Source organism: Bos indicus, chromosome 17, assembly GCF_029378745.1.
Source record: "Bos indicus isolate NIAB-ARS_2022 breed Sahiwal x Tharparkar chromosome 17, NIAB-ARS_B.indTharparkar_mat_pri_1.0, whole genome shotgun sequence".
Lineage (NCBI taxonomy): Eukaryota > Metazoa > Chordata > Mammalia > Artiodactyla > Bovidae > Bos > Bos indicus.
The window spans coordinates 71,942,754-71,968,088 of record NC_091776.1 but is presented as its reverse complement, the minus strand read 5'-3'; the positions used below and the strand labels follow the sequence as shown (position 1 = coordinate 71,968,088).

General features: G+C 56.8%; 1 protein-coding gene across 1 annotated transcript in view; it reads right to left on the bottom strand.

The window, feature by feature from the left end:
* Nucleotides 1-1,423: 1,423 nt before the first annotated feature.
* The window catches only part of MAPK1 (mitogen-activated protein kinase 1), a 55,106-nt gene continuing 31,194 nt past the window's right edge, over nucleotides 1,424-25,335 (bottom strand). The window contains exons 2-9 of the mRNA XM_070769974.1: nucleotides 20,784-20,966; nucleotides 19,094-19,283; nucleotides 13,837-13,953; nucleotides 9,721-9,835; nucleotides 9,331-9,462; nucleotides 4,791-4,900; nucleotides 3,786-3,911; nucleotides 1,424-2,611 (exon numbers count right to left, since the gene is read on the bottom strand). Of these exons, the coding sequence (XP_070626075.1) occupies nucleotides 3,795-3,911; nucleotides 4,791-4,900; nucleotides 9,331-9,462; nucleotides 9,721-9,835; nucleotides 13,837-13,953; nucleotides 19,094-19,283; nucleotides 20,784-20,966 (964 nt within the window). The 3' untranslated portion in view covers nucleotides 1,424-2,611; nucleotides 3,786-3,794. The remainder of the gene's footprint in view (nucleotides 2,612-3,785; nucleotides 3,912-4,790; nucleotides 4,901-9,330; nucleotides 9,463-9,720; nucleotides 9,836-13,836; nucleotides 13,954-19,093; nucleotides 19,284-20,783; nucleotides 20,967-25,335) is intronic.

The following is a 25,335-nucleotide window of genomic DNA, read 5'->3' as shown; positions in this document are numbered from 1 at the left end:
TTAAAGCACAGATGCTTTAAAACGTGTAAGCAGAAGGACTGCTCAGATTTTCAAAACCACCACATTTACAAAAATATTTCCCTTAAAAACTTGGGATTGTCCAAAACATTGACTTACAAATATAAAAGTATCGTGGAAGGGCCTAAAGCATGTGTGCATACGTACGTGTTAACACACCGTCACGTACTGCAGAAAAGTCACCAATTTAAAACCGTATTGACACCTAAGCAACCGAAGGCCAGTCTCCTCGGCACCGTCTGCACGTCACTGGCACACGCGTGTCGCACGTCACTGGCACATGCGTGTCGCAGGCTGTGCCCCCACCTGACGCGGGGACAGACCGACCCCAGGCCCCCCACACGCGGCCGCAGCAGCAGAAGTCACGCAGCCAGACGCGAGGGCCTTGCGTCCCCGCGCACGCGGCCGTCTCGAGCCCTTGCAGGCCCACCTGCTGCTTCGTGAGGGGTCTTGTCTCATGCTCACTCAAGAGACTGGAATGTTTCAACAGGAATTTTTTGCTTACATTTTAGACACCAAGAAAGCCATCGGCCCCAAGCTGATGTGCAGGAAGCAGTCGCAGCGGTGGTCGGGGTCACCAGCATGAATTCATGTGACCTAATGTGCACGTTTTGAGAGACACAGGCAGACCCAAAGGGTGAGCCTCACACACCACAGGCGCCTGTTCAGACAGCTCCCTGACCCGCTGAACCAAGCTTGGCGTGGTTAGTGAAAGGCTACAGGGACTCCCACACAGGGTTAGTGGTTCCTGCCCACCAGACCTGTGGACAGCGAGGGGCGGGGAAGCTCCCGGCCCCCAGGGGTTAGTAACCAAGGCTGTGGCTGTCTGTCTGGTTAGCGAACCGCAGGTTAACCTCCTAACACTACTTTGGAATGTTAGTAGTAAGCACAGAGAAATAAGAGCAATAACCCGCCAGCGCTCCTTGTAAAATGTACCCGGGACAGCAACGCTCGCCTCTCGCTGCCCCACGGGCCTCCACTGGACAGCTCCGTGCATGGAGGCGAAGCCACGGCTCTCGGGGCCGACACTCAGGTGTGGTTCTGGTCTGACGGGGGAGTCCAGCACCCGCTCCGGCCCGAGGGTGCAAGCCCTTCCTGGCGCTTGACTGGGACACAGGCCACCCTCTAGGAAGAACCAAAGAACCCAACTTGCGACTTCTGGGCTGTGTCATCAGAGTCTGACAGAACACCACAGACCTGTGATCTCAGGAGCATGTCAGAACTGATGCTCTGCTGTGTGGAGGAAAAAAACCCCTCCACAACGCTGTCTACATGGCCTTACACAAACCCAGGTGTTCGGGCAGCGCCCAGCAGGGAGCGGGCCCGCTGGGCTTCCTGGTCTAAGCACAGCCTGACCTGACTGTTGGTTCGGACCCCACGATCCAGAGGAAATCGACACTGAATCTTAATGTGAGCAGGAGATAGAGGACGCCCGTTTATTTTCAGGAATGACAAGCGCATTTCTGTTTGTGTTAGCAGGCAGTCTTTATATAACCCACTCTCCACTGCTGTCAAAATCCAAACAAGAAAGAAAGGACAGCTGAGAAATGAAAAGCTGAGAACTGAGAAACTTTTCCTAAGTGATCTGCTGGAGAGCATTTTCCGTGGAACACAACTCAGAGGTAACAACAGAGTCTCGTTTCAACCACAGGTGCGTGGCACGTGGACTCATCTCCGCACAGAAGCTGTAACAGTCATGCGAGGGGACAGTGACGGCTGGACAGGCAGAGTGCTGCGCGCAGAGCTCAGGGGCAGGAGGCCGCGCCACGCGGCGGGGCAGCCGGTGCCAGGGCCGGGGGCGGGCGGGCTTCTTCGGGCGCCCCACGCGTGACTGGGCCCTGGCGCAGGGCGGCGCTCAGCCAAGGCTCACCGGGCTTTAGCACACACCGTCACACCGGGGGTGGAGGATGAACTTGAGATGCTGACATGCTGCAGGAGGGAAGAAGTGTACAACAGGCGCTCCCGGAGGACGCATGTGCCCCCGCCTGGCCCTCAGGCGTCGGGCGGGCGCCCCGCGGCCTGCGCCCCTCACCTGATCCCGGGGAGCCGCCTCTGCTGGCGGGAGTCCCGCAAGCAGGCAGGGCTGCGTGGGACGCGTCCTGCGAGGGCTGTGCCCCCGACGGGGCAGGTGAGCTGCCCGACGTGGGCCTCCTCCCGTTTAGAGAAGAGACGGTGCTCTACAAGCCACACCTGTGCCCGTGTGGGATCCGCGTGACGTGAGGCGGCGGGAGTGCAAGGGGGCGGTCGCTGCCGTAAAGCGCCCAGGGGACGCGACCGGCAGGGCACCGGGGCAGGACTCAGGAGGGGAGGGGCCACTGCGTCTCTCAGAGCAGAAGGCGGCTAGTGACTGAAGCAAGGTGGGCGGGAGGAGCCCTGAGGGACGCACAGCCGCAGGCCACCGGAGGCGACGCGCACGGGGCCAGAACAGAGCTCTGGCAGGAGGGAGTTCTTTGAAAGCACAGAAGCCACAACCACCAGGAGCCGCCCCTCCGACGGCTCAGAGGAGTCAGGTGGACACGCAGACGGGAGGGGACGGGCGGGTCGGGAGCTGCAGGAGAGCCGCGGGGTCTGCGTGCCGTGCTCGGCCCGTGTCCTGTGGGGAGACAGACAGACCCTCCGTGAGCCACGGACGCGCCGCACGGAAACGGCAGCGGCAGGAGGACAGAAAAGCGCGAAAACAGAGAACACCACTGCAGCAAAGCCCGCCTTCCCGGAACCGCCCCCTGGGACAGGGCTCGCCCCCAGCCCCGGGCCCCCACCCCACGGCCGGGCCGGCACCACGCTCCTGGACGCCCTTCTTTGGCCACAACTGACGGCACGTGGGGGGATCTGCTTCCCAACCCGCGGTCGAGGCGGCGCCCACATCTGAGGCGTGGCCCACGGGGAAGCCTCCCAGAGGCCGCTCACTTTCCCCGTTGGTCTCTGTGTATTTTTGGCTGTGGCACGCAGGCTTCTCCAGCTGCAGTGTGCAGGCGGGGTGCCGTTTACTAACCGGCGGTCCACCCTGGGATGCACACGTCTTGTAAATGCCCAGTAAGTGGACGCTGCTGCCCCTCTTCTCAGCACACCCGCCCCCACGCTGGACAGGCAGGTGGGCCAGAATCATCACATGGGCGCAGCCAGCGCTGCCTTAAATGCCCCAGTTTTCTCTGCCCAAGCGTGACCAGCACAGCCACGGGCTGGCCGGAAGGTAAGGCTGGCAGGCTGGACTGGGAAGGGCAGGAAGGGCCCCCCTGTCACCCCGAGCCCTGAGAGGCAGCCCCGAGGGCTTACCAGGCCTCCCGGAGGCCCCAGCGCCCCTCTAATGTCCTGTCTCACTTGAGGACATCATACTCCAGGTCAAACCCGCGCCCCCTGCCAACAGACGCAGTCTCACTGGGAGCAGAAGGACTCGGGGTTCACCGCCCCCCCCAGGACAGGGGAGGGGCACGGAGAAGCCGTGCGGAGCCCCTGGCCAGCCGTCCAACGTCCAAGCCGGACCGCCCCAAGCGTTTCCCAGCAGAGGCCTCAACCCCAGCCTAATTCTTGTGACACACTCGCTCCTAGAGTCCGGACACAAGCCGCACTCTCTCCTCTTCCACAGATTCTCTAAAATTGAGATCAGTGTTTCCTCTTTTGAGAACTTTAAAAAAAACCCAACCATCACGGCTGTATGGTTCCCCACACCTCAGGTTGCAAAGCTTCCATACTAAAACCCCTCTTTAATGACATTAACACCACCCTGTCTCCTTGGCCAGGACTTATTCTATGGTTAAAGCTCCAGGTACCTGACAAATTTAAGATCGGTATCCCGGCTGGAATCTAGCAGTCTCTTCAAAAATGAGTTCTTTGAGCTTTTCCTTGGGCAAGTCATCCAATTCCATGTCAAACTTGAAGGGTGCTTCGGCGACGGGCTTGAAGAGAAAGCAGAACTTTGAGACGAGGGGCTGTGGTGGAGGCTGCAAGCCCAGGCCCTGGGCTCCCGCCGGCAGCACCCACCCCCCGAGGTGTGCGGCGTGCCCCATGCACCCAGGCCTGACAGCGGGCAGCGGCCCGCACGGCGCTGGGGTGTGGCCAGGGCTGCGCTGGCGGGGAGGGCTGCGGCTGGCTGCCCAATGCTCACACACGCGCGTCCGGTACACACAGCAGCGCCTTCCTATGAAGAAGCCTCGCGGTGAAACACGAAGCCTCGCGGGCGACGAGAATTGTGGCAAACGGCCATGCTTGTGTTAAACAGAATGAACCCTGCTTTATTTTTTCTAAATTTAGATACAAAAATGTAAGAATGAGATGGAAATACTCCAAAATTTCAATAACGGTGTCTGTGTAACCAGACTACAAAGTGAAGTTTCTTGTATTTTCTGGTACTTTTTTTTTTTTTTTTAAAGTATCCCCTCTCTATATAAATTGACCAGAAAGTTGACACTGTGTATGTACATCAAAGACTCTCCTCACACACTCAGTGCTGTTACCAGGCACCCAGCCCTCATCCCTGCCGTTCTCACACCAGGTCTTAAGGGGAGGAAAACACACACCCCAAACTCGGCTCTGGCCTCCGAAAGGGGGGAAAGGAGGAACTCGCAGTTGCTCTCCCTGCGGGGGGCTCGCAGTGTGGGGCCCTAGCGTGCCGCTCTTCTGCTGCGCGGGCGCCCAGGGCAGGGGAGCCCGGGTCTCTGGTTCTCCGCTGCTGCCCTATTGCCACAGGGAGGCGGCCTCCACTGCTCCTGGGGGAGCTGACGGATCCGTGCGCGCTCCCCCTCCGCCCAGGCAGGCAGCCCCTGCCGGACTCTCACCTCATCGCTCGGGTCGTAGTACTGCTCCAGGTAAGGATGGGCCAGAGCCTGCTCCACCTCGATCCTCTTGTGAGGGTTGAACGTCAACATTTTGTCCAGTAGATCCAGAGCTACAGAGAGAAAGGTTTTGCAGAGATGAGAAGCCAAAGGAGCAGTCACCGAACAGACTGCGCACTCCCTGTTTAAGTCAAGACCCACTAGACGGGGGAGCTGAGGGAGCCATGCGCTCAGGGGAGCCTGCTTCACCTGAGTGTCTGATGGCAGAGACCAGACTCAGGAAGGCGGCGCGCTCTGCAGAGGCTGCACAGGGAGCCAGGATTCAGGCCCAACTCTGCCCGTAAAACCCGGCCTGGTCCGAAAGCATGGCCCCACTCTGCAGGGTCACGAGCAGAGGCTGCGCGTATTACCGCTCTTGGGTCAGCTCCAAGCTTGCTGTGGCCCTGGTTACTTCCTGCCCTGTGGCTGCAGCCCCCTCCTTCCAGGTTCCGGCTGACAGGTGTGTGTGAAGCGCAGGGCCCTGGAAACATGTTCCCTGCTGGGCTCTGCCCCTGCTCCCCACCTTCATCCAAGCAGTAAACCACGTTGGACGTGAAGAGAAACTCCACACAATGAAGGGCGTTTTTCATGTCCATAAAGCGAAGTGTGAAAAGCAGCAGGATCTTTTTTAAGTCCTAACCCTAACCCTAATTTCTACCAACAGCACATTTCCCGGAATAGCGGAATAGCGACAGGGGAGCGTGGGACGCCTGCTGAGCCCCAGCAGCCCCGGGGCCTGCCCCCGCCCCTCCCTATAGTGGCCGTCTGCCTCAGGACTCCGGGACCTCTGTCTGCAGCGTTGAGAGCCCCCAGCACTGTCTTTAACCTCCACCTCCTGCTGCTGCTAAGAGGCACGCACCCCCAGGCGACGGGCATTCCTAAATCAGACCTCACGTTCCTTCAAGTTCAATCCTAGGCAACAACTTCAAAGGAAAAGAGCTTTTCTCTTTTCTTTGCTACTGGAGAAAGGCCTGGCCTCCAGCCTGTGTGCAGGGACAGGAGGCTGGGGGAGGCGAGCTGCGGGCAGGTGCAGGCCGGGCGCTGCACCTGCACTGAGTCACGCTGCCTGCGCACACGCGTCCCTGGGTGCAGAGGCCACTGGCCCTCCAAGACCGACGTCCCTCTGAGGCCGGACGGCGTCCCGCCGGGACCCTGCCTCTCCAGGACCCCACGGGACCCCTAACTCTGGGGGAGCGCAGCTCTGTGACCCCACCGTCTGCCGCATGGGTCACTCCCCCACCAGGCCCCAGGGCAGCTCGCCTGGCTGGTGCTCGCTCTGAGCCTCCTCACCCACCAGGAGGGACTCTGATCCAGAACAAGACTGCCGCCTGTCCTGTCCACCCTCAGCTCCAAGTCCCGAGTGGAGCCAGAGGAGGCGGCCACCTGTACAGGTCGCGCCACCACAGCTGCACTTCCTGGACTCTGGGCTCAGAGCCCTGCTGCTGAGGCCCCGGGCAGACGGCAGCAGAGCACGGTGGGCAGACGCCGGCGCTGCCACCAAGGGCTTCACCCCACGGGCGCCGGGAAGGGCCGTGGGGCCTCAGGGCTGAGGAGCACACGGCCAAGAACCCTGGGGCCCCGGACAGTCCTGCTCTGCCCCGAGCACGCGCCTCCTGCTCACGAGGGCGGGTCAGGCCCTCCCCGCGGCCGGCACATCCTACCGGGAAACCAGGCTCCCCAGGGTGGCCTCCCTGGGCATCACTCCAGTGGGTCCACACGCGTCCTTCTGGGAAAGGGGGACCCTGTCCCCTTCCCAGGCTGACCCTGCCTGCTGTGCCCTAGTCCCCACTCCCCGGGGTCCTTTCTGGCGCCTTGAGACCCCCACCCTGTGCCCTCACCCCTCTGAGTGGCCCCCAGGACCTGAAATGGAGGCCTCCTCCTCTACAGGCTCCAAGGCCCTGCCCCCTGGCGCTGCCCAGGGAGGACTCCAGTCCACCCCGCGAGAGTCCCCATCTTCACCCCCAGCCTCCTCCAGGACCTCAGCTGCCGTCTGCTAAACTCTCCTGACCCTGGAGTCAGCTCAGCACCCACTGCACCGAGACTCTATGGGCAGACAGGACACTGCTTACGGTCCCACTGAGGACGCACACGCAGGCGTGTTTACAGGGCGGTGAGGAAGTCTGCCTACTGTTCAAACAGCGGGCGATCCGACAAACGGAGACAGATTTCTCACAAGAACTGCGGTTTTTTCAAGTTCAAAAAACAGGAGACTTCCCTGCTGGTGAAGACTTCGAGCTTCCATGGCAGCAGCATGAGTTTGACTCCCGGCTGGGGAACAAAGATCCCGTGGGAAACAGGGACAGAGGCCTTGGCCACAGTGACCACCAGGGGCGGGAGCTCTCAGGACACAGGCCAGTGTGAGCCTGGAGCTGCTGGAGGCCACCATGTCACGGTGAGAAGCGAGGCTGGCCAACAGGAGAGGTGGGCGGAGAAGGCACTGCTGCATCGCAAGGCCAGACGTGGTCACTGTGGCCGTGCCGGGAGTCCAGGGCCTGCTGGTCCCCGGGCTGGTGAAGCCCTCTGGGCTGAGGCCAGTCAGGGCTCCCATGAAGGGCAGAGAAGGCCTCAGAGCCGGCCCTCCTGTCTGAGGACTCCCCGCACGCACAGCCCTTCACATCGCTCGTCCCTGACGCGTCTGTAGAACCTCCTCTGCGTCTTCTTTCACGCAGCCGAGAGCCACACGATGTGGGACGAGTGCTGTGCTACCTCCTCAGTGGACACTGCTCGCTCGTAGCTCCCCTTGCTATGAACTCTTTGTGAAAATCACGCTTAGGGGTGTATTCCCAACTCTCCTATGAGGTGGGTGAAACTCATCCCATTCTGAGTTAAGGAAAATGCGCGGTGGTGAGGTCAGTGACTGCCCCAAGGCACAGGCCTGGGCGCCCAGCCTGCCCCCGGAGCACAGGGCCGAGCGGGACCGTGCGGTGTCAGCACAGCAGCACCAGGACGCTCGAGGCGCTGTGCAGCCTGGAGGGGTTACACGCTGTCCACGCCGGGTCTCATCACTCTACTCTCCTGTGATCAAACCTACCAGCCTTTCACTCACGCCTGTTGTCTTGGTGTGTTTGTTTTCAAAGCTCAGGAAGATATTTCTCCCCCATGCAGAGATCAGAAAAATAGTGAGTACTCTAAATACTGTTAACTTCTAACAGTATGATTTTTAGAAAAGTATTTGATCATCAATTGTTTTACAGTTCACTCTCATGTGTGAATAGTGATTTAATCTGATTTTCTTTCAGACAGCTGTTCGACGAGCCCCGTAACATCTGCTGAAGAGTCATCTCTTCCCCTTCACCACAGTAACTCTGGAGAGAACCCCTTCTATGAAGGAAAATCTATACTACTACTGGTTCAAGGCACTCAGCAGCCTCCAAACGTGAAAAAACATTCAACCTCATTCTTAATTAAAGAAAAACAAATTAAAATGCCGTTTTCCCATCTGGTTGGCGAACCCACAAGTTCAATACCCAGAGCTGCAGGCACAAACGTGGCAAAGCTGCCGACCTGCCCCTCGGGCTCCAGAGCATCCCCTGCACCAGCCGTGTGCAGAGGGTGACCCTCGCACGGCCGTGACCACACACGCATCACCAAGCTGCGAGGAGCTTTCAAGGTCCACACCTCCTACAATAAATCGTATCAAGGCCGGTTTCCTGTACTTAAGAGACTCTACATTCCCTTCTCTGTGAACCACTATTAACAAGACAAATCCAGACGCTGAGCTACCTGCAAGCAGGCTCTTACTGTGTCTTACTGCTGCTGAGTGTCCAGGGCCTTAGAACAGACACCCGTCTGTTTCCTAAGCGGACACACTTACCTCTGCATGCTGCAGGAGGAGAGCAGACGCGAGCTGCCGGCAGGCGAACCGGCCCCCAGCCCTCTGCAGCTTCTGAGTGAGGGGAGCAGGGCTGGCTGTGAGACGTTCTCTGACCAGCAGGCTGTGGCAGAGGCGCCTTGCTCTCAGACCCTGCGGCCCCTGCTCTGGTGCTCTCGGGGCACCACTGCGGGCACGGAATGCCCCATCTGGCACCGCAGGACGAGGGCCCGCAGACCCGCCCAGCCTGTGGGCTCAGCAGCCCCCAGGTGTCAGGCCTGGGCAAGGGGGGCGACTGACCACAAAAAGGCACGATGCAGCTTTGGGGAACAACGGAAATGCTCTGTGTTCCGACTGGCGTGAAGTTACAGGACCGTATACATCTGTTAAAGTTCAAAGGCTTCACAACCGAAAAGGCTGTCTTATTCTATGTAAATTATTCTACGATAAACCTGAATTTAAAAATTATCCAATGACACGATGATTCTAAAGACATGAACTTAATCCAAGCTAAGTACCAAACAAACCCACATGTGGAAAGCCAGGCATCACCCCCAGACCCCTCAGCCCACGGCCGCGGCGGCTCCGAAAGAGAGGGAGGGCAGTGAAGACCGAGCCCCCAGCGGGGCCGTGTTACGACGCAGCAGCCGCGGCCCCGGGGCCCAGAGGCTGACACAGACCAAGCGTACCCACCTTTGGAGTCCGCGTTCGGGAACAGCCTGTTCCATGGCACCTTATTTTTGTGTGGAAGAGAGAGCAGGTAGTTTCTAGCTTTTAAATTTATTATACAATTCAGGTCTTCCTGCGACGGGGATCCAAGAATACCTATCAGATAAAATAATCTGCTGTCAGTTATTAAGACCACGGTGAACCAGCCGCGTGCCGCCAGCAGCGGGGAATGGGCCCCGGCGCTCAGCGTCTTCTCACCACCTCCCAGCGCTGGCCCTTCTCACCGAGTGTTCCGTCAAGGACCAAGAGAAACAGCTCATGCCCAGGACAGGCCCCAGAGCTGCAAGATCGTCTCCATGCCACCTCACGAAGGGCTCTGACGTGAACGTGGGCCCCGGACGCTGAGGACCTTACCCAGAATGTGGTTCAGCTGGTCAAGGTAGTGCTTCCCGGGGAAGATGGGCCTGTTGGAGAGCATCTCCGCGAGGATGCAGCCGACGGACCAGATGTCGATGGACTTGGTGTAGCCCTGCAGCGGGAGAAGGGAGAGTGACCCCTGCCGCCCCGTGACGACGAGCGCGGCCTGCCCTGCAATTCAGACGTGCGTGGGACAGCGTGCAGAGACAAACGCAACCGGCTTTCTTATAAGACGCTAAAAAACCAAGGCTGCTGGATTTCATTCCTCTCTTCAGAGCACATTCACTTATTAAGTTAGAATTTCTGTAGCAGACCTCATTTCTTTTATCAAATGATTTGAGAGAAAGAATTAGAACCCCTTCGAGCTGAAGCTGGGAAAACGAGAAAGCAGTGAGCAGCCACTGACTACTCTCAGACATCTGGGGACCTCTTTTTTTAAACTCGGAAGTCACTCAGAAGGGGCGTTGCTCCATTTCCAGAATATCTTTCTTCATTCTGAAAATCATTAAAAACAAAACAACAACCACCCATGATCTCTGGGTTCATGAGGGCGTGCTGGCTCCACCCTACTCAACTAACTCCTATCTCTCATCTTTTTTTATTCATTTTTCAGGTACAGTTTTTCTTTTAAAGGATTCGGTGAAAAGACATGGAAGAATTACCATACGACAGTGACAAAAGGCTGTTACTGTAGAAGCAGAGTTCTGTGGAGAATGCTTTAGTGATAAGTAGAAGAAGACATGTGGAGAACAGCTACGGGGGAAAAAAATCCAGTTAAATATTAAAGGCAACAGAAATATAGCAAAGTATTTTTTGAAAATCAAAGATTTAATGATCAGATCTATATCTCTGATAAAGTGGGCTGAATTTCAAAATAATTCTTTCCAATAAGATTGGGGGTTTAGGGGTATCTCCCTAGGATGTCCCAGTAGTTGTTAACATGCCGCCTACCGACACTGCTACTGTATTAACAGCAACTATAACCAACCCGTCCATTCTGAAGGAGATCAGCCCTGGGATTTCTTTGGAAGGAATGATGCTGAAGCTGAAACTCCAGTACTTTGGCCACCTCGTGTGAAGAGTTGACTCATTGGAAAAGACTCTGATGCTGGGACGGATTGGAGGCAGGAGGAGAAGGGGACGACACAGGACGAGATGGCTGGATGGCATCACTGACTCGATGGACGAGAGTCTGAGTGAACTCTGGGAGTTAGTGATGGACAGGGAGGCCTGGCGTGCTGTGATTCATGGAGTCGCAAAGAGTCAGACACGACTGAGCGACTGAACTGAACTGATAACCACGATTAGGTGGAGACCAACTGTCCTCAGGCAGCACTTGAACCGCTGCTAAGGACACGCAGACTGACACAGTCAGTGGGGGTTCATTCTCAAGGGACTTGCACACGGAGAGAGAATGAGAAAGCAGAGGGCAAAGGGTGAAGAGCCGGCGAGGGGGCGCCGGGGACGACGCCAGGGGGACGGTACACTGGGGGGGCAGTGCCCCTGAGCCCCGTGGGCTGCCCCCCACCACGACCGCAGCGTCCTGTGTCCTCCTGGTCACTCACTCTCTCACACGCGCAGGACGCTCTTCCGGGACGCCACACGTGAAATGAGACAAAAGCGAGCCCTGCTCTCCTGATGCTGGGCGTTATAGGACCTCACACGGGTGTGGGTCTCAGCAAGAGCCACCAGGCCGTGGTTTCACGTCCACGGGGCAGTCCCCCGTCCCCCACCAGGTTCCTAGCTTCACGCCAAGACTCTTCTTCACTAACTCAAACCAAAACCGCAGAGTTGAGACTGAAGGCAGAGCCAGGTGAGAAGCCAGCATGCCCAAATCAAGCCAAATGCTGGAGAGACTGGCAAAAATGAGACCACCACTGTTCTCACTAAAATGTTTTTCTTGTGGAAGATAGTTAAAAAACGAGAAATGCCTAATGCACGTTAACTTTTAGTTTAAAATACGTTTAAAAAATTAACACGTTAAAACTTCTCAGTTTTCACTTCCATATAGTAAATACTGATAGATAAAACCCACATAAACAAGCCCGCTTAGGGTCCTGGATAAGCTGTTAGACGCTGCGGGGTCTGGAGCACGGGGTGTCTGCGACCCTCGCCTCTCCCATTCCTGCCCTGCTCCGCAAGTTACAAATGCTGTCAAGTGCCGTATTATAAATACACAGAGCGCTCCAGCCAAAGCTGGGACAGTGAGTGCTTAGAAAAAAAAAGAGGAAGATAACGGACAGCAAACAAACAAAAGCCAGAGCCACCCTGAGTCCAGTAATGTTTCAGAACAAAGACGGGGTCAGAGGAGGAGAAAGAGAAAGACGTGTGATCGCTCCTTCACGGACGGATGCCAGCTCGTTATGTAACTTAGAGAAGCGGGCTCTGCAGCCCCAGCAGGAGCACTGACAGACACAGCGGTGCTCACGGGCACCTCGGGGAGAGGCTTCCGGGAAGACGAGCCCCAGACATGGCCTCTGAGACCCTGCGGGGCCTGTGCAGCCAAGAGTGACCCGGGCCCCTCAGGAGGAGCCCGCCCTGTGAAGCAGGGAGAGCTCAGGCGGGCGTGAGGCCACCTCTGCGCTCCCCAAGTGATCCGGGCTGTGGAGGAGCGGGGGCGACCCCACATGGGCACAGCACAGGGGCCGCAACACGCCGCTGTGAGGACACAACAGGGCCAGCGCCGGACGAGGCTGCCGTCACGGGCGCGCGGAGGGCATGCCGCCTGCCCAGGAGCATTCGCCAGCTCCTCAAGTCAGTCCGGTAGGAGTCAGAGCTTGACGCGGGGGAAGTGAGAGGAGAGCGGGGAGACAGGCAGGCGGAAGACGTCAACGCTGGTGAGGCTAGGGGTACACAGGTGTCCCCCGACCCAATTCTCCCGTGGGTGTGCTGAAAAGGAAACGCTGGACATGCTGGGAGGGGCCTCTCGGGCTAGAGGAGCCGTGAGTCAGAGGACGCAAGCCACGCACGAGAGCGGAGGCCACCGCCCGGGGGTCCCCCGGAGACGGCGGGAGGGCCCGGCACCGAGCGACTCACGTGGCCATCCACCGCAGGGGCCTGCCCTGTGGCGCTGTCTGCGGTCGGGAATTATGAGAGAATCAGCACAGCGTTTTCTTCTGTGAAACATCTGTTAGGCCAAATCCTCCTTTACGATGGCATCTATTCTAATGGATTTTTACTTCTACAGCTGACTCCACGCAGGTGTGACACCAAGAGCAGCTACCTGCTGTAAACAGGCTCCATTTCCTCGCAGAGGCAACCCCACGCGTGGCCCTAGTCCTTCACGTGAGGGCTGGAGGGAGAGAACCAGCCCCTGGGCCGTGCACTTCACTCACTGCCATCGAGCCTCTCAGGACGACGTCTGGTTCCGACACCTGGACGTGGGTCCAGCGTCTACTCTCGTGGCCTTCCTCACACGTGTTACATCGCGGTGGACGGGACGGAGTTCTGGACTCTCGACCTCGCGACACAAGGCTCAGGATGACTGAGAGATGTCGGGCGCGCCGACCGCAAGCCAGACGCTGCCTGAGCGCAGCGGGCCAAGGCTCACGAGGCCCCACGGCCACCCTCGCTGCGGCCGCTGCTCACGCCCCTCGCACCGGCCACTCTCGACTCTGCCCTGCTCCACAGACTCTCTGGTCGTTTCCTGTGAGCAAAGGCCCTGCTGGCAGTGCGCTTTCGACCTGGATGCCGGACCACCGTGTCATTTTGAAAGAGTTACAGCAGCTCTTATTTTTCCCACACCAATGTTTTCTTCCAATTTTATTGCAATTTTGCTGAAGAGGCTTCTTCGTATCAGGTAAGTCTGACTCTTACAGGAGAGCCCTGGTCCGCATTCACGACCACAGTCCACACACACAACCCAGCTGACAGGAGGAAGCTGCCCGGGTGGAGGAGGGCTGCTCGGGGGCGGGACGCAGGGGCCCACGACGGGAGCACGCCCCTCGGCTCTGTAAGCCAGCGCTAGCCCAGCCCGGACGTCAGTGCTGAAGGGAGACAAGCCAGTACCTTGGGGCTGGCCAGACAGACCCAGCCTCAGCCCAGGCCGAGTGCAACTCACGGCCTAAGTTCTCTGGGCTCCTGGATTTCTTCCGATGCAAACCTGGTCCTTACCTTGGAATTCAACATGATTTCTGGAGCCCGGTACCAGCGAGTGGCCACGTACTCTGTCAAGAACCCTGTGTGGTCGTGGTCTGGATCTGCAACACGGGCCAAGCCAAAGTCACAGATCTAGGGGAGAACAAGACAGGACAGCTTCTGAGAGTCAGGTCGCCAGCAGCAGAGCCACACAGACGCTGGCGGGACGCAGCTGTGACGCGACAGCAAGCGACAGCAAGCGCCACCGCTCTCGGGCGGCAGAGCCCCGAGGCAACGACACACGCCCACTTACCTGCTCCTCACGACAAAGGGATGGCAGCCACCTCGAGTCAGAAAGGAACAGGCTGCAGAGTCTTGCCCAGAACACATTTTCAACGGTTTGCAGCCTCTACTTATCTGCTTACCCACAGCAATCCTGCTTAGACCACTTGATAAACAGTTCTGCACAGAGTAAGGTCACTCAAACCAGCCCCCAGCGAGCGCTGGAACGGTCACTGCTGGGACCAACCTCTCCAGCGTGGCCTCTCTCCACACATGTGACCTCTTCCTCTGTTCTGCCCACCTCCTTCCCCTCCTGTAGTCAAACCCACTCCCAAAGCTGTACAAGACGTTCCACACACTGAAGACGGATCCTTACCCCCCAAAAAAAAAATCCAGCCTCTAATTTCTCCTGACTCATGCAAGCCGGCCTTGACCATGCAACGGTTGGGGCTACTCCAGATTACAATGTGTGAGGAGAGTAACTGGAACATATTTGGTCCCAAACAACTGCAGGACCCTTTAATTCCTAGCTCCTGGGGAACTAATCCAAGAGATAGAGAAAGAGAGACAGACAGACAGAGATGCTAACACAGACCAGAATCTAGCAGAAGGCAGCCTGGAAGACGGAGATCACTTTGGAGGCTGACTGCTCTAATTCGGTTGAAAAGTGACAAGGGTCTGAGCTCAGTCCCTAAAAATAGAGACACGGAGGCAGGGACACAGCTTAGGAATACTCAGACGACTTAACAGACACCAGCCTCTGCAGAGACCCCACAGCTGAAGGTCTCAACTTAAAAAGACTCTGCAGGCTCCACCCACCTCCTCAGGGCTCCTGGCCGTGGAGGCTGGCACCCCCCGCGGCACCTCTGACCCGAAGCCCTGCCGCTTCCTCGATGGAGCCCTCAGAAGTTCTGCATCCATGCCGCCCAGTTCCCGTCCTCTGGCCCCTGTCAGTGCGTCTTCAGGAGGAGCAAACACCACGCCTGCTCTGTGGCTCTTCCAGGGCCGTGCTCTGGGCACTCTGGACAGGGCCGCACAGTCACTGTGGCGTCTTGAGACCCCCTTGGCCTCCAGCACCAGCCTCACCTCCACAGCCAGACGGCTTGCTGAGGCCATCACACCCTGGACAGCCGCGGGCTGACGGACTGTCTGAATCTGCAACGCGCCCGCACCGCGCACCACTCCTTGGGCACCCTCGGCTCACGCGGCATGGCCGGGTCCAGACACGAGTCACAGCTCTCTGTGGTCAGCAGAACCCCAGGTGAAAAGCCTGCATCCAGACCCCCAGATCAGTGGGCTCAGTCCTGGGGCTGACGTCTCCACCCTCGTCTGGGAGCGGAAACAGAAGCAGGAGCCGCACTCGGGGAGGCAGATAGGACCTCACACCTCTACAGAGACAGGCCCACGTGGTGTGAGCAACCTAAAGACAGCTGTGGAGAGGGCTCCTCTGAAGAAAGCCACGCCAACGTAACCCTGACCCCCCCACGGGTCTCAAGCTCTGGGGCTGAGCTCGTATCAAGAGGGCAGGATTGATCTTCCCTCCTCTGGAAGCCGGGCAAACCGTTCCCACTGCCTGAACCAAGAGAACACTGGAAGTGACGCCGTGCGACTTCCCAGGTGAGACCATAAAAGGCGCTGTGGCTTCCACCTGGGGAACTGGGGGCCTCTGGCCGTGTCGTGGGGACACCACGTCACGTGGGCGACACGTGGCCATGCCGTGGCGCCAACCACCAGGCCTGTGGGCGACGATCTGAGCCTCCAGGGCCACGTCTCTCAGCTGCGGTCCAGAGGCTGAGCCCAGAGCAGTCACCGCACCCCCTGTTCCCTGACCAAAGTCCTGACCTCAGAAATTCGCATTCAAACACGATACTGCTGTTTCAGGCCATGACACCTTGCGGGGCTTGAGAGAGGCTCCAGCCTGGGTGGAGGCGGGAGGTAAACAGGCGTCCACGTGGGGAGGCGGCAGGAGCCCCAAGGGGACTGGAGTCCTGAGTAAAGGGCCCAGGAACGCACTGCACCAACCAGCTACGTCGCTGGGAGCTGCACAACGGTGACTTCTCTAACTTTATGATCCCTTGTGCGTTTATGCTAAGTCACCTCAGTCGTGTCCGACTCTGTGCGACCCCATAGACGGCAGCCCGCCAGGCTCCCCCGTCCCTGGGATTCTCCAGGCAAGAACACTGGAGTGGGTTGCCATTTCCTTCTCCAACGCATGAAAGTGAATAGTGAAAGTGAAGTTGCTCAGTCGTGTCCGACCCTCAGCGACCCCATGGACTGCAGCCCACCAGGCTCCTCCGTCCATGGGATTTTCCAGGCAAGAGTGCGTTTTGCGTACTCTTGTGCGTTTATCAGCTGGCATTTACTTTAAGGGAGCACCGTACTTCATCAACCGGGGCTTCGTGCCTACCCTGAAGCCTGGACCCCACTGGGAAGACGGGGGAAACGTTTCCTCTGTCCCTGTGAGTTACAGTTCTCAGAAGAATGAGTTGGCTTAAGGAGGACCATGTTTTTCTACTGGTATCCTGCACTCATAGTAGATAAAAATTACTGGCTATAATTTAACAAACCAAGAGGTACATGTAGGGAAACCCTGTTCATGGTCATCCACGGGAAGCTCATGTCACGCTCTTAAAGTTCTTTTAACACTGCAACACTGAAAGCTAATACAGCAGTAACCAAAAACTGCCAAGGCTACAAAAAAAATTTTACTACAGTTCTATATAGAGGAAGGCAGACAACCAGGATATGGTACAAGAAATAGAAGAGGGCTTAGTCACACGCCCTACCACTCCCACCTGGCCACCTTTGGGGCTGAGTAAATTGAGATTCTCCTAGAACAAAAGCCCCAGAGACATTCCATTTTATCTTTTGAACCCTCCTTCCTAGGCCCACCCAGAAGCATACATGCTCCGACCCGAGCAGCCTGGGGCTCCCCTGGGGCTGTGGATGGAGTCTGGAGACCACACACCCCTGCAAGTTTCCCCAAAAACACGCTGCAAGCACAACCTCCAAACAGGGCCCACAACCCCTGCTTTCCTGTGGCCCTGAGAGAGAAACAGCAGGCCTGCGGGAGAGGGCTCCAGGAGGGCCGCGAGAGGCCAGTGTGTACGGGGTCTCAAGGCTGGGTACCAAGCACGTAGCATGTTTATGGAAACCAAAAAAGGAAGCTAACTGCTGTTGGCCTTGACTGTACCAGAGTCAAAAGCTAAAGGTCTAAGACACTTAAAAGAGCTGACATCCTGAGGGCTCAAGAGTAAAAAATATTAACACAGAAGTCAACGGAAAAAGGAAAAAGTGACTTAATTACCTGCTTGAAAATTCAAAAAAGAACCTAAATAACGATATTAGTAAGGCCGGGGGCTGTGGGCCGGCATCAGGGCCGCCCCCGAGGTCTGAGGAGGGGCAGGCGTCCCCTGAGCTCAGAGCCTGGCCCCTGCCCTGCCTGTGGGGCGCGCGCCACACTCCTGTCTGGACTGAGACTCTGGGTACGCATGCCCTGTGGACGATGCGTACCCCACATGGACGTTTCTCAATGTGGGCCAACTGAACTGCTCCAAGTTTCTCAAACATCCTATTGTGTTTCTGAGTGTGTGTTAAATTGGGTTTCGAAAACACTGCCTGGACGGTGCAGACGGCTGATAACACAGAATCAGCGTGGGCACACGTCCCAGTGAGCAGGGAACGAGATGGCCCCAGGCAGACACAAGCCCACCAGCAGTGACGAGACAGCAAAGCAGTATGCTTCTGTGTTTCCTCTTCTTAAAGATGAACATTTTCAAGCAAAAGTCAACTTCTCCCAGAAATATTACATACTTAAAATATTAAGAATAGCTCTCTAAAACCAAACAAAAGCAATCTGCCATAGGAAAGCAGTAGGAGACATCAGAATAATCACTATAATTTTTCAAGAAAACCACTAAGAGCTGACCAGGTCTGGCTGTTCCTAAGAGCACCCTCACCCTTCAGGCCACCCTGACTCATGTGCCCAGACCCACAGACAGCGATCTGCTGGCTACACCCCATGTGGGGAGGGCATGAGTCTAACTCAGAAGGATATTAAGAGGTGATAGAGTCCACCCCAGCTGTGTCTGATGCAGGAAGCTGCCGCCACCACGTCTCACAGGCTGTCTGCTACACAGCTGTAAACACGGGAGCCGGCAGACCAGCTAACCATCTGAAGACAGGGCCACTGACAGTTCCAGAAGACCCTCCAGCAGAGCAGGCCTCGGCGCTGGTGCCCTGGCCCCCCACTCCTTCGTCTGCTGCTGCTCCTTCTGTCTGCAGTCCCCTGCGCCCGGCATGGCCACTCACCTACTGCAGGGCTGGCATGCTGGGAGGGACAGCACGATGCCACCTCCTTCCTGACACGTCATGGCCCCGGCCAGAGCCGGCGGCCTTCTCCTCTGGGTCTGGAAGTGCTCCTTTCAGAGCCTCCATCACCGCAGATGGTGCCATAAGCACACACTCTACCTCCGTGATGTACAAGCGACATGCCACTCCTGCCAGGACCACCCCGTCTTGACGAGCACAGCTCGGCAGTAGGCCTGGAAACCAGGAAGGGTGAGGCCTCTGGAGCAGCTCCTCCTTAACGCCGTTCTGGGTCTCCTGAGTTTCTACACGCATTTCAGGATCAGCCTGTCTGTTTCTGCAGAAGCAGGCACCTGTGGCTTTGACAGGGACTGCATGAAGCCTGCGGGCCACACTGGGGAACACCGAGTCTTCCGACCCATGCACACGAGGGTCCTCTCACGCGTCCAGGCCCTCTCAGACTCACACGCGTCTCCACTGGACTCTGCACTCCCTTCACTGTGTCTGAGCGTCTGCAGACCTCGCTGCCTGTTTACTTCTGCCGCGTGTTAAAAGACTAGCGCTCTTCACTTGCATTTCTTTTTGCCATAAAACTGCTTTTGAGTATTTCTGGTGTTAATACGAATAGCAATAAATACAAACATGCCCCAGTAAAACGGGTTTCTCAACTCCTACGCCCTAAGTGAGAGCAAATGCGGCTGACCTTGAGATCGCAGGTGGTGTTGAGCAGCAGGTTGGAAGGTTTGAGGTCACGGTGCAGCACGTTGGCTGAATGAATATACTTTAACCCTCTGAGGATCTGGTAGAGAAAATAGCAGATGTGGTCGTTGCTGAGGTGTTGCGTCTTCAAGAGCTTGTAGAGATCTGTTTCCATGAGGTCCTGTACTATATACCTGTTTGGAAACGTTAAGGTACCAAAATAGCTGGTTACACTCAGCAAAGCACTGAAGACAAAAGAACGCCCACGACCCACTGTTCATGCTGATGCCCAGGAGGGGCACGAGAAGCTGACGGAAGGCTGGCGCCCCGCAGCAGAGCGGGCCTGAAGCTGTGGCCTCCTGCTCAGCTCCCGTGAGACGGCAGGGCACACACCTGCCTGGCGTGCACGCTGACGCCCCAGCAGAGACCTGGCTCACGCAGGACATGGGCATGAGTCCTGTTCCCTGCGTGGCCTACCACCAACAGGAGCCTCTGGCATCGCTGAGAGGAGCAGGCGGCATGGGGCACTTTCTCCTCTGGCCCAGCATCAACTCCTAATTTCATTAGTCTTTGATCTGCCTTCCTGTCCCCCTCCTTTCCCCACAAAAACCAACCATAAAACTTTTGGAAACACAGGCTGAGAACACATTCGCTACTAAATTCAGCCCTCAGTCTACTCGTCTGGCTCTGCAGTTCAGGCTGAGACTCAATGAATCAGACAGGCGCAGCAGCGCTACGAAGGGGCCTGCGGGCTGCGCCCTCCGGCCGTCCGGACTACCCGCCTCCCTCAGCAGCTAGAGTCTCAGGCGCAGCTGACTTCGTTCTCAAGGAAAATAAACATAAAAGCTGCCCGCGTCTAACCTCACCACAGCGTGCTTTCATCAGTGTTCGGCGTTTTTTAAAACTCATGTCTCTGCACATATTATACACCTCCTACAGATTCACACTAACGGGGACACAGTTTGGGATGTGAAGGAAACACGACTGGAAAACGTGTCATCTGAGAGCAGGACAGCAGGCAGCAGGGGAGGCGCTGCACTGAGAGGATCAGCAGAGCTCAGAGCAGGGCTGGCGACAGCGGAGGCCCCGGAGACCGGCCTCCCAGGGGCGCAGCGCCCGGCGGCAGGGGCGGGGCGGGCCCCTTGGCACAGCCACGCTTCCAGTCCTGGGGCCTAGTCCAGAGTTCTAAACCGGCCACCGTCACCACACAGCCTCGGAGCTCAGCTGGCTCTGAAGATCAGAAGGGCCAGCCGCTCAGTTTTAAAGATGAGATAACTGGACCCAGATGTAAAATGCTGCTCAGATCAGGATAGTGTGGACTGAGCAGTGCCGTGCAGGGCCCCCTCTTCCACAGTCCATGGCTCCTTCCTTTTCACCATTATAATCAACCATACCTTAAGTGGGAAAAACATGACTGGAAAAGGTGTTGATCAGAATTTTCCACAACTGCACTTACTGAAAGGAAATCTTTACTGAAACTGACAGAGAAAAATTGGATTTGCCAAAGATACTGAGCATAGCTACCGACAACTGGAAAATCGGAGAAAAACCGTCAGTTGATGCAAGTGCCACAGTGACTGGCGAGCAGAGCACAGCGTCCCCGTCCACAGGCAGCGCTCCTCCCTCCCCACAAGCAGGGCGCGTCCAGGTGCCTGACTCCAGCAGGTGACGGAGCAGCTGCCTGGAAAGGATACACATCTTTCATCTGCTCGATGGTCGGTGCTCGAATAATGTCATTGATTCCGATGATGTTCTCATGTCTGAAGCGCAGTAAGATCTTTATCTCTCTCAGCGTTCTCTGGCAGTACGTCTGGTGCTCAAAAGGGCTGATTTTCTTGATGGCGACTCGGACTTTGTTGACATTGTCATAAGCAGAGCTAAAAAAAGAAAGGGGGGTGAGGGGAGACAGCATTAACAACAGGCCCCAGGACACTCTGGCAGCAAGCGTGAGGCAGTAGAGCAGGAACGCGCCCGTCACCCTGCGCAGGAAGGCAGTGTGCTGTCCACAGAGAGGCCCTCACGGGGGCAAGCGCACACGAGGCCTCAGGACGAGCAGAGGGTCCGGCCTGCCAACTGTGCGGACGCCAACGTCCACGACCCAGGAGCACGGGCGTGTGACACAGGCACGCCTGACCCCGCCGTTCCTAACAGCAACTGCATCTGGGGAGAGCCACCATGTCTGCCTCCGAAACAGCTTCCCACAGTTGCAGCAGACTCCATGACTCAGCAGAAACGCTCCAATGACCCTCAACCACGTCTTCATCCCAAGCAAAATGGACCCAAGAGGGCAACACGGATACGCTGCAGAGCAGGGGACTGCGGTCACGCTCCTGTAGCGGCGTGTACTGGAGTGTGATCTGAGCAAGCACCGAGTCACTCTCCTGTACACCCCGAACTGCAACTGCACTTCAGTGGGGGTGGGGCAGGAGGGCGGCGACTGGGAGCAGCAGCAGTGTCTTACTTGCAAAACGACAGTCTTTCCTCCTCCCCACGCCCAGGAAGCTTGACCAAGACGCTTGGCTGTGCGGAGCTTAGTCGTGTCTGACTCTCTGCGACCCCATGGACTGTAGCCCGCCAGGGTCCGCTGTCCATGGGACTCTCAAGGAGGAAGACTGGAGTGGGTCACCATGCCCTCCTCCAGGGGATCTTCCTGACCCAGGGGTCAAACCCAGATCTCCCATGTCGCAGACAGATTCCATACCGTTTGAGTCAACTTATAACAAAACCTAAAAAGTATTGTTCAAAAAATACTCTCACACACACACAAAGAGGCAAAAACAGAAAAAGAAAAACACCTCTCACAGTCCTGACATGGGGCCCAGTTCTTCCCAAGGTGTCCTGAAGGTCTGGCTCGACAGAACCCCACGCAGCAGCAGTGATGAACACGCCGCCAAGCCCCTCGCGGCGCGCGCTTCACACTCTTTTGATTGAAGAACCATGTGAGACTTTTCAAAATATATTTCAAAAATTATTCTTAAGTGGGAAAAAAATCACAGGAGAAATCCTAGAAAACTGTTGGCATATCCTTTAAAGAAGAAAGCACAATTATTTTGGAATTCCTCACCAATACAAAAAAATTTGAGAAATAAAGAGTACTTCTTAGAAAGAGGTGCAAAAATACCTTTAACCTCATGCCCACTTGAGAGAACAGTCTCTAAAACTGGAACTAGGTAATGGAGAAGGCGATGGCACCCCACTCCAGTACTCTTGCCTGGAAAATCCCATGGATGGAGGAGCCTGGTGGGCTGCAGTCCAAGGGGTCGCTAAGAGTCGGACGCGACTGAGCGACTTCACTTTCACTTTTCACTTTCCTGCTTTGGAGAAGGAAATGGCAACCCACTCCAGTGTTCCTGCCTGGAGAATCCCGGGGACAGGGGAGCCTGGTGGGCTGCCGTCTATGGGGTCGCACAGAGTCGGATACGACTGAAGCGAGTTAGCAGCAGCAGCATACTACTTAAAACAGACACCCTCTCCTCCGCCCCCGAATAAAGGAGGACACTTTTCTCCAGCATTCGTTACTCTAACGGGACCAGCAAAGATCACAGCTATTTCTGTGCCCTGAGGAGCTCAAGTGCCTGCGAGCACCCAGTCATCTTACAGGAACTCGTCCTCAAGCCCCAGATGAATTCTCTCCTGAGATCCAAAGTGGTGGGGAGGGGGAGGTCACGGCCAGAGGTGAGCACGCTCAATTCTTAAAACGGTAGATTCCTACTGCTAAGTCGCTTCAGTTGTGTCCGACTCTGTGCGACCCCATAGACGGCAGCCCACCAGGCTCCCCTGTCCCCAGGATTCTCCAGGCAAGAACACTGGAGTGGGTTGCCATTGCCTTCTCCAATGCATGAAAGTGAAAAGTGAAAGTGAAGTCGCTCAGTCATGCCCCACTCTTAGCCACCCCATGGACTGCAGCCCACCAGGCTCCCCCGTCCATGGGATTTTCCAGGCAAGAGTACTGGAGTGGGGTGCCATTGCCTTCTCCGAAAAAGGAAACTACTGGTAATATAATGCAGATGAAGTGCAAAATAATTATGCTGAGTGAAGCCAGACCAAAAGAAAAGTGCCCCCCTCACATAAAATGCAACCTTGTCTGAGGACAGAAAGCGGGGCTGCTGGAGGAGGAGGGATGACACGATGGACATGGAAGCCAGGTAACTCTCAGAGGCCATCGATATTCATTATCGAAATGTCCTGATACCTTCAAGGGTGTACAGTATGTCAAAACTTAAAGTGTACACTTTTAAACTATACACTGACATACTGAGTACCAATGACTTCTTAAAGAAACTCATTTAAAAAAAGTGCCGGGGTCCCCAAATGCATGATCAGTTCCAGGGCCAGGGTACAATTCCAGAACTGTATCTGGCAGTAAATGCGGAAGCAGAAGCCCACAGGACTCTGGAGGAGATTATTTAACAGGTGGGAGGAACGGGAACCAGCGTGAGCCGAGGACGCACGAGTCACGCTGCAGCAACCTCATCTCCTGCTGTGACAGGGCCACCACAACGGGGGGACCCAGAGCGCGGCGGGGCCCAGCCACACTTGCCAAGGACTCCCCACTTCCGAGACTCCGTGTCAGAACCAGGGGCAGAACCAAACGGTGGTCCTCCTCTTGAGACGGTGGCAGTTCAGGGACGGAAGGAGACAGGGACAGACAGCATGCGCGGCCTTCATGACAGTAAAGCACTCCTCCGAGCTGAGTAGATGAAGTCCAAAATGAGAGTAGTAAAGAGAGCGCTGAGAGACGAGGCCTGCAGAAACCATATTCTCAAGGGTGAGCAGCATTCGAAGGGGAGCAGGGCCCAGAGGAGGCAAGAGACACCACCTGGAGGGGAACAAGCAGGCTGCCTGCGGGGAGGCCGGCCCTCGTCCACCAGGCCCCTCCTGGCGGTGCGCACAAGGTCCAGGGACCACGCCACCAGGAGCCCCCAGAACCCCCCAGGGTCCCCTGAAGCAGCGAGTGGACGCCCTCTGGGGTGTTCGCCACAAGGGCGGGCCGCAGCAGCCCACGGCAGGGGGTGGGCGCACAGCACTGGCTGGGAGAGAAGAGGGCTCTGCTGGGGGCCCGTTCTCAGGGACTGCTAACACCCAACTCGGAAAAGGCCACGAGTCTACAATTTGAATCTGATCTTCTAGGTCTTCTTGAAAGTCTGTCTGTCTCAGGAGGAAGGGAGAGTACATTTCATGCTTCGTGCGTGCTAAGTCGTGTCCGACTCTGCGACCCTGTGGACCAAAGCCCGCCAGGCTTCTCCAGGCAAGAATACTGGAATGGGCTGCCGGGCTCCATTTGTTTTCTTGACCCAGGCCTTGGAAAGAAAACAAGAAAATGGGTGGGGAGACAGGGGTCTTGTACTTTCTGGCGTAAAGGTCTGAGGAGGCCTGCAGGGGATTCGGATGGAGGAAAGAGAGGCTCTGCTCACAGCAGCAGTGAGGAGGTGGAGGCTGGGAGTAAGATACGGGGGCGTTTAACAAGCCACAGAGGGGAGCACTACTGAAGAGAAGCGAGGTGAGGACAGCGCTCAAGAGCAGACAGAGGAGCAGGAACTGGCCAGACCATGAGGAAGCACCTGTAATCACCAGGAGAGAGTGCCATTTCAGAAGCCAGGAGTCCCAAACAGAAGTGCGTGAGAAAGACAAGAACTGGAAGCCATCTGCCAAATCTGCGATCAGTGGATAGGTGGGCCCTGGGTGGCGGCTGGTGAACAGGAGTGGGGACGGCGTGCAAACACGCAGGTGACCATCTTTAAAGAAGGCGAGGAGGAGCAGAGTGGCCGGCAAATCCAAGGCAACAACCAGAAGGCTCAAGCTGTCAGGAAGCAGTGGAGGGGTCAGAGGCGGGAGATGAGGCAGGGTGGAGAGGAGGCTCCCCGAACTAGGCAGGGGTGAGGAGGCAGTGTGCATTCAGGCAAAGCTGCAGGGCCCTCCCTGCAGGGACCTGGGGCTACAGAGCGGAGTACGTGTGTGACTTCCACCGCAGGAAGTCACAGGGATTTTAAGGGAGGCAACACTGGTGTCTGCTGTGAAGCTCCCTCAGGAGGTGGACTGCTGAAAGAACAGAACGTGTGGGCAGTGCAGCGGGCAGGAGCCCTCTCTGCCAACCTGGACCGCGATGAGGCCACCGCTCTGCAGAAAGCAGTGCCTACGCCACCAACCTCACGTCTCCTAGCTTGGTGGAAAGCGTCAGCCGCACCTGACTCTGAGGCCCTGTGGCTGTGGCCTGCCAGGCTCCTCTGTCCACGGGCTTCTCCAGGG